The 14823-nt window shown below is 48.1% G+C and overlaps 1 protein-coding gene across 2 annotated transcripts in view; it reads right to left on the bottom strand.

Moving 5' to 3' along the window:
• LOC131583792 (vascular endothelial growth factor receptor kdr-like) overlaps nt 1-14057 on the bottom strand; it is a 126639-nt gene extending 112582 nt beyond the window's left edge. For both annotated transcript variants that reach the window (XM_058848250.1, XM_058848251.1), the window contains exon 1: nt 13266-14057. In XM_058848250.1, coding sequence (XP_058704233.1) covers nt 13266-13329 — 64 coding nt within the window. In that variant the 5' untranslated portion in view covers nt 13330-14057. The remainder of the gene's footprint in view (nt 1-13265) is intronic.
• Between the last annotated feature and the right edge of the window lie 766 nt (nt 14058-14823).

The following is a 14823-nucleotide window of genomic DNA, read 5'->3' as shown; positions in this document are numbered from 1 at the left end:
AGAGTGCTGCCGTGTTGAGATGTGGAATTTTTCAGGAATTTTTCATTAACGTTGGCTCTGGCAGATAAAATACTGGCCATGCCAAAGACAACATGCTTGGGAATATGCTGCTGCTGAGCACAAAGATACTGTCCCTCAGCACTGCAGCTCACCCAGCACATGGATTGCCCCACGACAGAGAGAATAACAGCCATGGGAGCTGATAATGCCCAGGAATTTTGCTTTTCCTATGTATTTCCATCTTCATTCAAAGGTCAGGACAGCATATTCCAGTTTTTGGTGTTCTCTTTCAGTGAGAGACATTGCTCAGGAGGAGATGAAGCAGCTGCAGTTCTATCAATGGATGCACAGATCAGCTTTTTCACCCTCCATTTATTTGATTATTTTCAAATTGAAATGAGAATGAGACAGAAAAAAAGAGACAGAATATTGGTGGTGTATAAGCAAGGCAGTGGTGAAGGAGTGCTGAGGGTTCAGGAGCTTTGCTGGGCTGGTTTCACAAACTTTGCTACAGGATAAGTGAGGAATTCCCATCCTGGATAAACCCATCCATCCCTGGCACTGCCCTAATCGCAGTCCTGACCCTCCACACAGCCCAGCTCCAGCACCGACCCCTCCTGAGCTCCTTTGTCCTGTCCCTCTAAGATTTTTCATCCCTACTGGACACAGAAATGTGTTCTTAAAGTAAATCCTTAAACTTCTGCTGCTTGGGAAAAACAACACATTTTCCAAGGAGGAACAATGTCTCCTTTTCTCTTTCCTCCCACACTTGCTCACGACAAAATATTAACAAATATTAATATAAGCACTAAATCTTTGATACTGAGCTTTGAGAAGATCTGTAAAATGGGTGTCTTGTGTGTTATTCATCTTTTGTTTTCTGCATGGCTGTGCCCACCCTCTGAGCTGCAAATCCAAGGGGCTGAGCCCAAAAACGAGAATATTTGTTGTGGATGTTGGTACTTCAGCTTTAGCTGTAGGTTTGGGTTGTAGGGAAACATCCATGGCTGAGAAAGGACAGTGCCAAAATGCCAATAATAAAATAACAATAAAATGATAATAATGATAATAATGCTAATAATGCTAATGCTAATGCTAATGCTAATGATAAAGATAAAATAATAATAATAATAGTAATAATAATAATAATAATATTAATAATAAATGAATAAAAATAAGAAACAAAAACAGGCTGCAAGGGGCAAGGAGGAACTCAGGCTGGATTTTGAGCCCTGGCTGGATGCTGCTCAGCTGCAATTTTCTGCTTCTGCCCAAAAGTGTGCAGATTCCAGAACAAGTGATCTCCTAGAAAGGGGATTTCTCCTTTGGATTCTCAAGTTCAATAACCCAAGACTCCCTTGTCTGATGCCTGTAATCATCACATTTCTACTGCTGAAAGCAGCAAGGGGCTGTTTGAGGGAAAGGAAGAGGTGAAACTCCTCCTGAGCTCCTGACAAGCCCTGGTGGCACTCCAGGCTCATTAAGCCTCTCAAAGAGGTACCTGCAGCGTGGGGGAGATGAGAACAAACTCTCAGCCTGGAATCCTCTCCCTCTAAGAGCATCTCAGTGGGGGAATCCATGAGATCAGGGCTGGAAATCAGCTCTGCAAAGTCCTCTGTGCCAGAAGAATGAAAACCAAGAGGTTTCTGGGGATGTGGCTGCGGCAGGAGCGACTCTGCAGCAGTGCAGGTCTGGCTGTGGATGCTGGGGATGTTTCACCACGCAGGAGGCTGAGGGAGGTACCACAGTAGAAGAAATTCAAGGAGAAAAATGCAGCTTTGCATGTCCTGAGCGTCCCTGCCAGGGGTTCCTGCCAGTGCAGGCCGAGCCCAGCACGGTGCCCAGTGCTGATCCTCAAAACCTGAAATGCCTCCATGTCCTGGGCTTTTCTCTGGTGCTGGGAGGGAAAGATGAAGCAAAACCACTGCAGCTCCTGAGCTGCTTTTTCTCTTCCATTCATTCCAAACACTGATTCCTCCAGGGAGGAAGGGAAGGAGCAATCTCCCTGATTTACAGAAGAGCAGAGGCACAAAGGCAGGAAAAACCTGTGCTGCAGGGAGGAACACAAGGCCAAAACTCACTGGAATCCTGAGGGGGCACCTACAAACTTCAGTGTGAGGCCTGGAGTGAAGCACCCACCCTGAGCAGTGCAGGGAGCAGGGCTGGCATCACATCAGCCTCATCATCCCAGGGATTCTGCTGTTCCTCCATCCCAGCCTGCTGCAGCCCCAGTGCTGCCCTGGGTGTTTAGCAAAGGGCAGGGGACAAAGCTGAGTCCCTCAAACCTCACCTGAGCTCCCTGCTGGAGCCAGCAGCCCCCACCCAGCAGAGCCAAACCCCACAGATCTGGCCTGCTCCCCTCTGTTCCCAGTGCTCCCAGTCCAGAGCATCCCTCAGTGCTCCAGCACATCTGCCCAAACATTTCCACACCAGGCCTCTGCCTCTCTCTCCAAGAGGTCTTTGCACAAAGCTCTCAGGCATGGGGTGGAATTGTTGGGGTGGGAATTGTGTGGGGACAGGAGCTGATCTTTGTGGGTCCCTTCCAACTCAGGATATTCTGGGATTCTGGGATTGATTGCGTGACTCTCTGCTTCTGTGATTCTGTGATTCTATAATTCTGTGATTCTGTGATGGATTCTGTGGTTCTGTGACTCTGTGATTCCGTGACTCTGTGATTCTATGATTCTATAATTCTGTGATTATGTGATTCTATAATTCTGTGTTTCTGTGACTTTGTGATTCTCTGGTTCTGTGATTCTGTGATTCTATAATTCTGTGATTCTATAATTCTGTGATTCTGTGATTGATTCTGTGGTTCTGTGACACTGTGATTCTGTGACTGTGATTCTATGATTCTATAATTCTATGATTATGTGATTCTATAATTCTGTGGTTCTGTGACTTTGTGATTATCTGGCTCTGTGATTTTGTGATTCTATAATTCTGTGTTTCTCTGGTTCTATAATTCTGTGGTTCTGTGACTTTGTGATTCTATGATTCTATAATTCTGTGATTATGTGATTCTATAGTTCTGTGTTTCTGTGACTTTGTGATTCTCTGGTTCTGTGATTCTGTGATTCTATAATTCTGTGATCCTATAATTCTGTGATTCTGTAATTCTGTGACTTTGTGATTCTCTGGTTCTGTGATTCTGTAACTCTGATTCTGTGACTCTGTGATTCTATAGTTCTATAATTCTGTGATTCTGTGATTGATTCTGTGGTTCTGTGATTGATTCTGTGGTTCTGTGACTCTGTGGTTCTATGATTCTATAATTCTGTGATTCTGTGACTCTGTGGTTCTGTGACTCTGTGGTTCTGTGACTCTGTGATTCTATGGTTCTATAATTCTGTGATTCTGTGATTGATTCTGTGGTTCTGTGACTCTGGTTCTATGATTCTATAATTCTGTGTTTCTGTGGCTTTGTGATTCTCTGTGATTCTATAATTCTGTGTTTCTGTGATTCTGTGACTGTGGTTCAGAGGGGCTGCCTGTCACCCAGAATGCCTAACAAGGCAGCAGTTCAAGGCAGAGGAAGACATCAAACCAATTGATGCCTGAATTCGTGCTCCTGAGAGTGCAGAGGAAATGCAGCCCAAATGAGCTGTACAAGCACAGAAAGTTAATGTATGCTCGTTTGTATATCTGCCCATTGTCCAGGGGAACTCTCCGTTTCCTCTGGGGATCAATAATGAATAGACCTATAAGGGAATGTTGTGGTGGCAGCAATTTCTCTTTTCCTACCATTTAACTCAGAACAATATGGAACCAGAACAACAAGGCAGCCTTTCAAAGGCTGCCAGTACAATGCACCCTATAGGACATCAACCATTAAACTGAAGAGCACCAGGGGGCCCTTTGCCCTGTGGATGCTGAGAATTCCTCTCAGTTTCCTTCATCCTGAGAATTCCTTTATCATCTCCACTGCAGAAGATCAGAGTTTGAGATACTCTTCTCACATCCCACCACACCCAAGTGTCACTACCCAGCTTTCACTACCAGCAGATGGCAAGAACTGAGATAAGCAAAAGAATTTAAAACAGGAAAGATGACTGAATTGGGCTGCTCTGGGCTCTCTTTAAGTCTAGCTAGCTTAGCTCTAAATTGAAGATTTCTGGTGGCACCAGATGTATTGGTGAGCCTGGGAATTAAACCAGCCCAAAAAAAGGCTTTGCAAGGCTTTAGCTCGGTGGTTGATTGAGGTGAAGTGTTTATCCTGAACTGCACCAGTGATGGCATCAACAATACATCACTATTATCTATCCTGGCTATTCCAGGGATGCAAAATGAGTTTTGACTCTGTCAGAAATGCCCAGAACCTGTAACAGCAATCCCAGAGTCACTGGACAAAGGCTTTGGTGTTTCCCTCATGCAGAAACACCAGTGCTGGAGCCTGGATTAAAGATTACACTTGGCACAGGTGGGCAGAGAGGGAGAAGCTCAAAGTTGCCCTGCTCAGTGCCAGAGCACAAGTCCAGGTAGTATTTCAAAGCCTACATTAATTTAAAAGTACAAAGATATTGAACAGTGGAAGGGCAAATGGCCTTGAACAGCAGCTGTGCCAACAATCCTCCATGGAAATCAAAACCAGCTCAGCTTTGGCTTTTCCACTAATCTCACTCTGAGCACAGAATTTTCATCTCTACTGCCTTGATTTTCTCCTGAGTGCTGGACAGATCTGGCAAATGAAAAGTGCGATTTATACCCAGACAAAACTCCTTTCCTCTTCCTTTGTCCTTCTGCCAGAAACCTACCAGAAAGCCAAAGAGGCTGGCCTGGAGAAGGTTAAAATAAATTTGGCACATATTCCAGGGATGGGAGAGGGAAAACCTTTCCCTAGGGAGCATCAGCCTGTGCTTGTAGACCTGTGAGATTTCGTGGTGGGTGTCTGGGGAGCCTGCCCTGGCTGATATTGTGCTCCAGCCCTGACATCCACACAGAACATTAGGAAATGAGGCTGGGAGTTTCTTTTTAATAGCAATCTAACCACCATAGTTATGGACAAAGTTCAAGAGAGAGAAACTCAGTAACTGTCAGAAGGTTTCATGACTTCATGACTTATCAGGTTAAATTAATAATGGCATTTCACCAAGTGGGTCTGAGTATTACTTTTCAATTACAAAGCAGACAGCATTTAAAAAGGGAAAATGGCTGATTTATACAAGAGATCAGAGCAGATAAAACAGATCAGAACAATCCCATAGGAATAATAAGGAGACATCAGCCTTGTAAACAGTGACAGAATTCCTGATGGGAACTGTTTGGAGCTGGATGGGGGAGCCCTTGACAAGCCCTGCCTCCTGTTTTCCTGAATTCCCCTTCCCAGGGAGGCCCTCCATCCCAGGAACTGTCCTGAGCTGGGTCTTTCATTTCACCCTGCACTTCTCCCATCAGAGCAGGGCTGACACTGCCCAGAATGACCCAGAGAACTGAGCTCGTGTCTGTCTGTCTGTCTGGGGAAACCAGGAGAAAACATGAACATGAAAACACCCCAGCCATTCCAAACCTGTACATTCATCCCTCTGCAGGCTTGCTGGATCTCCTTGCTGGTGGATCAGGGGATGAAATAACACCTGGCCTTGCCTTCCCAGAGACCCAGGGTGTCATTATCCTTGGAAAAGTCCCCACTGGGTGGGATGAGCTGGGACAAACACCAAATGAGATGGGCCAAGAGCAGGGAGTCCCTCCCTGCCACACTCTGCTCCCTTCATGCTGATTTTAGGGATTTTAGGGATTAATCACTTTCCCTGGGAATTCCAAACCCTTTTGCTCTGTCCTTACTCGACAGAAAATCTGCCCAGGCTAAAGGGAAGTTGTTTAAAGCACGGGAATCTCCAGGACTGAGCAGAACAGGATCTGTGCAGCCAAAATAAATGTGAGGAGGAACAGGAAGGGTTCTTGTGCTGCCTCACACAACTGGGGGCTGCTGCAGGCTCAGCCACACTCTGCCTTTCCTTCACCACTGGAAAAGAAGCAAACCAGGAATTTCCAGCAAGATCAGCGAGATCTCCACCTTTATAAAACGTGCAGTGAGGAAGCAGCTTTCAGTCTGCCTTTTTTCCCCCTTAGATTCCATCTCAAAATGTGTAAACAGCCAGAAGAAAATAAATGTTCTCAGCCATACAATGGACAATTCAAAGACAGGCTATTGTCTTCAGTCAAGCACAGCCTTAAACCTGGCTGAGTGAGAGGCAAAGCTTGTCCCGAGTGCATAAACATGAAAATAACCCAGACATGATCCATTTGCAGAGAAAAAATGTGGCAGGCCAAAAGGTTACCTGATTCTCTCTGCTTTACACCGTGTAATAGCTTAAATCGTGTTTTAAAGGTCCTCAGGCTGACATCATTGTTTACATTGACTTGAATCATCCTTTAATTGTAACAAACCCTTTCCAAGCAGCTCAGGGCTGCTGTGTCATGCAGAGAGAGCTGAGAACGCTGCCTTGCCTCATCCACATCCAGAAAGAGCTGGGAAAAGAGAATTTGCCTCAGAAAGAGGCTGGAAAGAGAGATTTTGCCTCAGAAAGAAGCTGGAAAGAGAGATTTTGCCTCAGAAAGAAGCTGGAAAGAGAGATTTTGCCTCAGAAAGAAGCTGGAAAGAGAGATTTTGCCTCAGAAAGAAGCTGGAAAGAGAGATTTTGCCTCAGAAAGAAGCCGGAAAGAGAGATTTTGCCTCAGAAAGAAGCTGGAAAGAGAGATCTTGTCTCAGAAAGAAGCTGGGAAAAGCATTTCTCCACACACCTGTGCTCTGCATTATTATTTCTCCTGCTACTCCTCATGGGTTAGGAAGCAGTGGAAGCTCCTGAAATCCTTTTCCTTATCTCTGTAAATCATCATTAACTGAGGAGTGAGGCAGCGGTGGGTGCCCTGCCCGAGGGGAGGGGATGTCCCAGGGCCCAGTGGGGCACCTGTGGGATTTGTTTTTCCGCAAGGAAAGGCTGAGAGTGCTTGAGTTTTGCAGCAGAAGCTCCCCAGAGCTTTACTTCCCTCCTTCCAGCATGTGTCCCCCTGCTCCAAAGGGCTCTGGGCAAGCTCTTCCAAGGCTTTTCCAGCTCCTGGAATCAGGATTGCCCACACCAAGGCCTTCCAAGTGCTGCTGTGTGGATGTGTGTGATGGCCCCTGCGGGAGCTGCTCCTGGCAGCTGGATCAGAGGGGAAAATCACATTTTACAGCTCTCAGGGGACACTCTGTAGGAGGTGTCTGCACATTAAAATGCCGACCCTTGCACTATCCAGCCCAAAAATTGGGGAAATCCAGGCTCAGGAGCAGTTTTCAGGATGATCCCTGCTGCTCCAAAGGGCTGAAGTGAGCTCTGTTCAGTAGCTGGGAGGGAATTGAGGAGGAGATTCTGGGCAGCCCCACACTCACATCCCCACACTCACATCCCCACTGCAGCTTCTGGGGACTGGGAGGAAATTGCTTTAACTCCTAAACGAGTCTATCCAGGCCAGATTTGAGTTAATGAGCTCTGGGTGAGGAGCAAACAGGATGAGCACCTCAGAGCTCAGCTGTTTGTGTGTGTGTGGAGTATCCCTGTGAGCAATCCCATTTTCCTCAGGCTGGAGGGGAATGGGCAAAGCAGCCCCACGGTGGTTGGGGCTTTTCCTGTGAGCTGACCCCGGTGTATCCGTGAGGAAGAATTCCAGGTGAGCAATTTCTGAGCTGTGGGCTCTAAGGAAGCAAAAGTTTTGTCTGAGGTGCTTTAGATTGGTGGTGATTTTGTAAAAATGGAACAGGTAATGACAGGGTCAGGCTTCCTTGACCCTCAAATCAAGAACAATCCCAGCAGGGCTGAAAACTCCCCTCTCCACTTCCTTGGCAATCACGTTCCCACAGCTCAGAAAAACACAGGAAGATCTAAGGAAACCTATGTGGAAACCAAGAAGACAAAGGCAAGTGACCTGAAAATAGAAGGCTGCTCCATATATTTCCTTTACATTCTGGGCCTCAGTTTGGGTTTTGGCTGAATTTTGAAACTTTGAGGGCCATGTGCTTTTGCCATTCCCTGCAGGGCACAGAGGAAAAGTGGCTTTTTCAGACTTGCATCCCTTGCAGGGTTAGATGAGGTTCTTCCCTTGCTGCTCAAAGACTCAGTGTTAAAACTTTCCTGCTTCGAGCCAGAACAAAAGCCCTGGTCACACACACTCCATATATGAGATGGGACCTCTCCTGCTTTTCCAGATACTGGGGAGACTTGCAAAAATTATTTCTTGTAAAAATTCAGCGCGGCAGGAACACGAAGAGCTGGCAGAAAAACAAGAGATTCAACTGCAGGTGTCAAGCAGTCCCACTTTGGTTTTGTTTTTTTTTTTAAGAAATCTCTGCACCAGAAAGAATTATAAAGGCAAAATTAATTTTGGGACAGAGAAGAGAGACTGTGCAGACCCCTGGTGTGGAAGGGCTGGGAAATTCTTCTTGGCTTCTCCTAATGGAAAAATTCAAGGAATCCTGAGCCCTAAAGGAGAATTTAGGAGACATCCAGGAAAGGGGGGAGAGCAAGAGAGCAGTGTAGGATGTAGTGGGGACAAAAAGTATGTGCTGCAAAGTCAGACTAATCCAAGGACTTGGGGATGAGGGTATTGGAGTGACTCATGGAGATGTCCATGGATTTACTCAGTCTCCATCATAGAACAGTTCCCAGATTGCTCCCTGTCCATCAGAGTGCAAAGCTGAGTTCCACTGTTAGTAAGAGACTGGAAGGGAAGTCAACACTGGCTCAGGGCAGCAGCTGAGCTCCCTCCATGTGTGAATTCCCTGCTCCCATTCCCACAGCCTTGGGAAATGTGTCCAGCACCCAGCAGGGAGAAATTTGCACAAAATGGGCACCCATAGGTTTTGCTCATCACAGCCTCAGGAGATCAGGCTGATCCTGATCCTGATCCTGATCCTGATCCTGATCCTGATCCTGATCCTTCCCCACTGGAGGAAACAGCTCCTGGATGAGCCTCTGAGGTCACAGCTGGTGCAGAAACCTTCATTCCCATGATTTGTGCTGATCCTGCCTTGCTCCTGATGATTGCAAGCTCTGCTCCTGGAGTTCTGCTCCCTGGGGCAAGGCCTTCTGTTAAACACCATTTCCAGATAAAAAACCTGGACTGGCGGATTTTGGCAGCTTCTACTCTTTTCTCCGTGGCCTTAAAAAGAAAAATGAAAGCAGTGCCTAACGGGGAGCTCAGTTCTCTGTTACACACATTTTATCCAGCTTTTTTTGGGCAGCCACTTGTCCTGGGGGCTGTGACTGAGGACAGTTGGATGAAGGAGGGGTGGGAATGTCCTGATGGGCACTCAGAGCCTTTGTGCCCTGTCAGTCACCAGAGCTGCTTTCTGAAGGAAAGCACTGGGGACACATTTTCCTGGCTGTTGTTTAGATACTCCAATATCCCTTAATTACTTCCACTCCTAATTCCCATTGCAGTGACATCAGGCTAGTTCAGAGGAAAAAAGAAAGGTGGATCAGAGGAAATGCCAAAGTGAGCATGTGAAGCTCAGAGGGGCTGTGCTTCAGGGTCCTCCTCATGCTCACTTTGAAAGTCCAGTGCTGCCTCCTGGAAATCTCCCGTGTAGCTTTAAAAAAATGCAGGTGGCTGCTGCTGCCCCCCAAACTCTGCTGCAGTAACTGAGAGCAGCTTCTTTGTGCTCCCTGCTCTTTTTCTGGTGACCAAATGACCTTTCCTGCACCACACCTTGCACTCTGGAAGGACCAGGTGTGTCCCATCCCTCACTAGATATGGGACAGAGCAGGTTTTTCACCTCCTCCAAACTGCTCTGGGCACCTGGGAGACAAATCTCCAAAAACTCAGATGCCCTGGTCATACCTGAGGAATCAGGTTGGGCTCAGACACCTTTTGCTGGTGTACATAAACTTATTGCCAACATAAATATTCTGTACTCAGCCCAGTCTGAGATATTCACTCAAAGTGCAGTAGATTATCACTTTGTACAAATAATTTGTCACAAAATGAACAATCCAGGGAATGTGGGGAAGGCCAAGAATGACCCAAATGGATCCCGCTGCTCTTACTCAGAGCAGTCCAATGCTCACAGATAAATATTTTGTACAAGCTTTAAAGAAAATATTGCAAGTTCTTACAGCAGAAACCTTCAGCAAACCATCTGGTTTGTTTTCTCGGTGTTCTTTTGGGTATGATGCTGTTTTTTAGAAGTTCAGGGAGTTTTCAGAAATACTTGACATTTTTTTCCTTGCCTTAAATGGCTGAATGGGTATAAAGAGATTTCCAGTTGGTTTCGAATGTGGCAACTTCAGCAGGAGGCTCATATATCACCAGCCTAAAAAAGCCTTCTGCTTTTTATACCATTTTCCCACAGTAATGCAAATGTTTGTGAATAACACCAATTAGGACACACGATTTTTTGGGAAAACAGCCCCTCAGTGCCTCTGCCTTGGCACAGCCACGCTCATCCTGCTGGACTCTGTGATCATCCTGGCTGGAAAACCGGGAGGAATCCGAGCTCCTGAAGCTTTTATCTACTTCATGGTTTAATTGAAATCTCTGTGTTAACCAGCTTCGTTGCCCATCCAGTATATTCAATTTGTAGAAGACATTGCAAAATTAAACAACAACAACAAAAAAAAATCAATTTCAAACGTGCTTTAATTTCAAAGCCATCAGGCAGGACCTCGCTTTTATTCTTCAATCTTTAATAATTTCCAGTGTTACACCACTGAAATAGCTGGGTTTATTCCAATACCCAAAAAAGTGATTTGGATTGCTCAGATATTAAAAACCTCCCGGTGATCGTGTCAGCAGGTAAAAGATACTGAATTTTTCATGCACAATTTAATGTGTGAGAATTTCTTTGCAGATTGTTTTTCCAAGGGCTGATTATGAATCATAAAACCTGCAAAATCATAAAACCATGCTTAAAACCTGTGCCAGCTGTTGGCATCTGCACCATCATTACCACATCAGTATTTCCAAGCAGCAAGACCCCAACCAGTGCTCTGAGGAGCTGAGAAGAAGCTGAGCACTGAGCAAAAGGAAAGTGGAAATTTAATGGTACTCCTGGAACTAAATGAGGAAATTTAAAGATGTATTTAGAGCTGTATTTTAGAGGAAGGTGGGAAATCACTGGGATGATGTTTTGTGGTCTCTTTCCCCCTGCTGAAAGCACCAAGTAAGTCAGGAATTCTCCAAAGGAGACCTGGATAAATGCAATGGCCAGAATTTCATCAGTTCCATTGCTGGAGATGAACCTGGAGGGAAAAGTGGAGTCGATGCCTTGGTACTGAGCAGCTCCCATGGTGGTAGGCCTTTCCTTCTCTCTGCATTGCAGATGGAATTGTTTGGATTGGAATCAGAGTCAGCCTCCTCAGCACAGCCCTGCCTAACTTTGGCCACAGAGATCCCAGGGAAGGTTTAACAACAGCTGAAGGATAAATCCAGGCTTTGGGAGGGCGAGCAGAGCTTCACTCAGCTCGGTGCTGGAGAGGAGCTTGGAGCTGGTGAGGAGTTAATTCCTCAGTAACACCATTCCTATCCCAAATCCTGACCTTCCTCTGCCTTCCAGCCCCATGAGGGCATCCAGAGGCTGTGCTGATGTTTTATCTCTGCCTAAAGATGAACCAAGCTCCTGACATCCACGGTGCTGCTCCCAGCCCCTCTCCAGGTGCTCCTGCCTCCCTCTCTCTGTCACAGGATGCAGAATTTGCCTTCTCTTGGTCTCCTCTGTGCCTGGCACTGATGGCAAAAGGAATCTGGACCAAATTCCAAGGTTATCAGGGCTGACAGGATTAGGAAAGGAAGCTGGTGAGTAAGGACCCGAGCAGCCCTGAAATGTGGGCAGCATCTCCAGCCAGGCTGTTCCCCCTGGAGCCTCAGGAACACTTGGGCACGCCACGTTTCACCCCCACCTCCCAATCCCTTGTAATTATCCCTCTAATCCATGAAAGTCTGCGGTGATTTATGCCTCTGTGAAATCCACGCTGGATTTCAGGCAACTTTTCCAGACTTTTCAGAGGTTGGAGCTCCCAGAGCAGGCAGCTGGCTGCTGCTGCACGTGTCAGCCGGCTGGAGAACGTCTCGGGAATCCTGCCAGGGCTGCTCCAGGTGCTGCCCAAGGTGTGGGCTGGCACAGGACACATTCCCAGGGGATTCCTGAGGATTCCTGCTGCAGGGGCTCCTTGCCACCTGCCAGGTTTGCTGCTTCAGCTTTTCCTGGAAAAGCTGGACAAGCCCTTTGGAGCACAACCTCAGGCTTTGCTGTTTATTCTGCAGGTAACTGTGGGGAAGATGTGAAATTCCCCGGGACTTGTGCCTGCCAGTCAGTCCCTTTCTGCAGAAGGAATACATTAAATCCCTGAATGAATCCAAGAAAAATCAAGGGCAGTGATGTTCCACAGAGTTTCCAGAAGCTATCCTCTTAACTATGAAAAGATTATCATATGCTGAAGAGCAACAGCCTTGTGCTGTGCAATCCATCCACTACCCAAAAAAAATCCTTTCTGTCAGAAGGAATTCCCCAATAAACAAGAGCCCATCTCCCTTACACAATTTGCAGCGTCATGAATGAATAGCTCAGTAATCCAGCAAAATCCTCATGCTTAATGAGATAATGAAAAGTCATACGGCAGATGGAAAAGCTCTCCCAAATCTCATTAACCTGCCTCTTGGCTTTTTTGATAGCAGCAAAAATTGGGAATAAATCCGAGGGGACAGGGAGTTTGCTGCAAAGGAAAATGAGTTTTGGAGAGCAGGGGCACCTGGGCTGGGAAGGGGAAGGCAGAGAAGAAGCACCACTTGAAGAAAAATTGAAATATCAAAGAATCAGAATTGGAATAGCAAAGCCCGTGATGTCTGTGCCCACAGCTCCAGCATGAGCCCCAGGACAGCGGGATAGCCCAGGCTCCCTGACAGCTCCTCCTTTTAAAGCCTCAGCTCTGCCTCAAATCGAATCAAATACAACCAGAAACCCTCCCACACTGAGGGAAAAAAGCCACAAATTGGTGAACACTCACAAGTCTCTATTTTTAATCAAGCGGCCAAACCTCGACGGGAAACACCCATTAAAACCCGACCTTTACGCGCGACACCTTCAAGGAGAATTAGGATTTTTTTTTTCCCCCTTGGAGGTGTGGCGACAGAACGGTGACACCTGACAGGTGGGTGTCACTTCCCAAAAAGCAAAATAAAGTGGAAAAGAGTAAAAAAACCCCATCGGGGAGCGCTCTGCTGGGGGTCCCCGAGGGCCGGGGACACTCGGGGCGCGCTCGCCCCGGGGCCAGCGGGACACGGGCGGCTCTTACCGTGCAGCAGCAGCAGCCCCTGGAGGGCACAGACGGCCAGGAGAGCTCTGGGCCGGGGCAGCATCCCGGGGCCGGTCCTGGTGCGTGTCCCGAACCCTCTGGAGAAGTTTTCCTTCGCGGCGAGAAGTTTGGGAAAGCCGGAGCGGGGAGGGAGGGGAAGGACGAGGCGCGCAGTTCCCACTTGTTGATTCCAGTTAAATTGTTCTTTCCATTCACCGCTTCATCCTGGGGCTGCGGGTTGTGTTTGCTTTCCCTTCTTCCAGAGGTTCTTGGCTTTTTTTTTTCTTTTTCTTTCTTTCCTTCACCCCTTTTCCGCAATCCCCTTATTCCTTCTTTCCCCGCGTTTCTCCAATCCTTGGGATTGGGGGGGATTGGGAGTCTGGGGGGAGCCTGGCTGTGCCTCAGGAGCCTCCCCAGCCCTCCTGGCTGGCGCAGAGTCCCTCAAGGGATGAAAAAGCAAAGCGAAAACACCAGAAAAAGTTTGGCACAAAGTTTCCTCCCCTCGGCGAGCGGCTGCTGGCAGCAGCGCGGAGTTTGGGACAAAGCGGCCGAGCCAGGGATGGATTTCTCCAGGGAGGAGCAGGTGCCGAAGGGGATGGGCAGGAAAACCAAATCCAGCAGGATGGGGGGAGCTGGCCGGAGCCCACCTGGCTCTGCCCGGAGCCCACCTGGCTCTACCTGCCCGGGGGCACCTGGCCGGGGCGGGGCTGGGGCATGGCCGGAGCCCCGGCTCTGCTCTCGGCTGTCCCCCTCCCCTCCTGCCCTGCCTCTCGCAGGGAACTTCGCTGCGAGCCCGAGATTCTTTATAGGGACAGGAAAAAAAAAAAAAAAAAAGCAAAAGAAGGAGGAAGGAGAGACGTCACCAGCCGAGGCGAGGGGACTTCACTCTCTCTCTCTCTCCCTGTCATTTCACTGAGCTCCTGGATTTCCTCTCGCCGCTGCCTGCGATGGGGCAGAGAAGGGAATTCCAGCTGCTGGCCGGCATCAGGTGGCAACACCTTCCTGCAGGGACCCCGGGGAGGGGACAGCAGCTGAGGAACAGCTCTGTCCTGCAGGAGCCACTCTGTGCCCCTTTCCCCCGGGATTTGGCAGCTTGGGCTCTGTTCCTGCTGCTCCCGGAGTCCTGGGATGCTCACCCTCCCTGCTGTGCCTCCCTGGCTCTTGGGGCACGCAGAAACTGCCTTGTTTCTATCGGGGATCTCAGGGAATTCCAGTGATATCATTTATATTACACGGGTTAATAGAATTAATCGACACAATAATTTACCTGAGATCCCTCAGGGGTTTCTCAGCTGGACATTATCTCCAGGGCTGCAGAGAACCCCACCACACACCGAGCCTGTCCCTGTGCCTTTGCCCTTGCCATGCCAGGCACGATTTCAGCAGGGATGGGCACTCCAGCCCCCTTTTCCCTCTATCCTGGCAATCCCAGCCCTGTCCTGGCTCGCAGCCTCACTCTGAAGGTCACAGCCCGGTGACAGGAGATGTCCCAGAGCACGTAAGGGACACTTCTGGAAGTGCAGCCAGCACTGAGGTGAGCAGGAGGGAGCTCTTCTGT

The sequence above is a fragment of the Poecile atricapillus genome, chromosome 12, assembly GCF_030490865.1.
Source record: "Poecile atricapillus isolate bPoeAtr1 chromosome 12, bPoeAtr1.hap1, whole genome shotgun sequence".
Lineage (NCBI taxonomy): Eukaryota > Metazoa > Chordata > Aves > Passeriformes > Paridae > Poecile > Poecile atricapillus.
The sequence above is the reverse complement of the archived record's forward strand: the minus strand, read 5'-3'. Positions and strand labels throughout refer to the sequence as shown.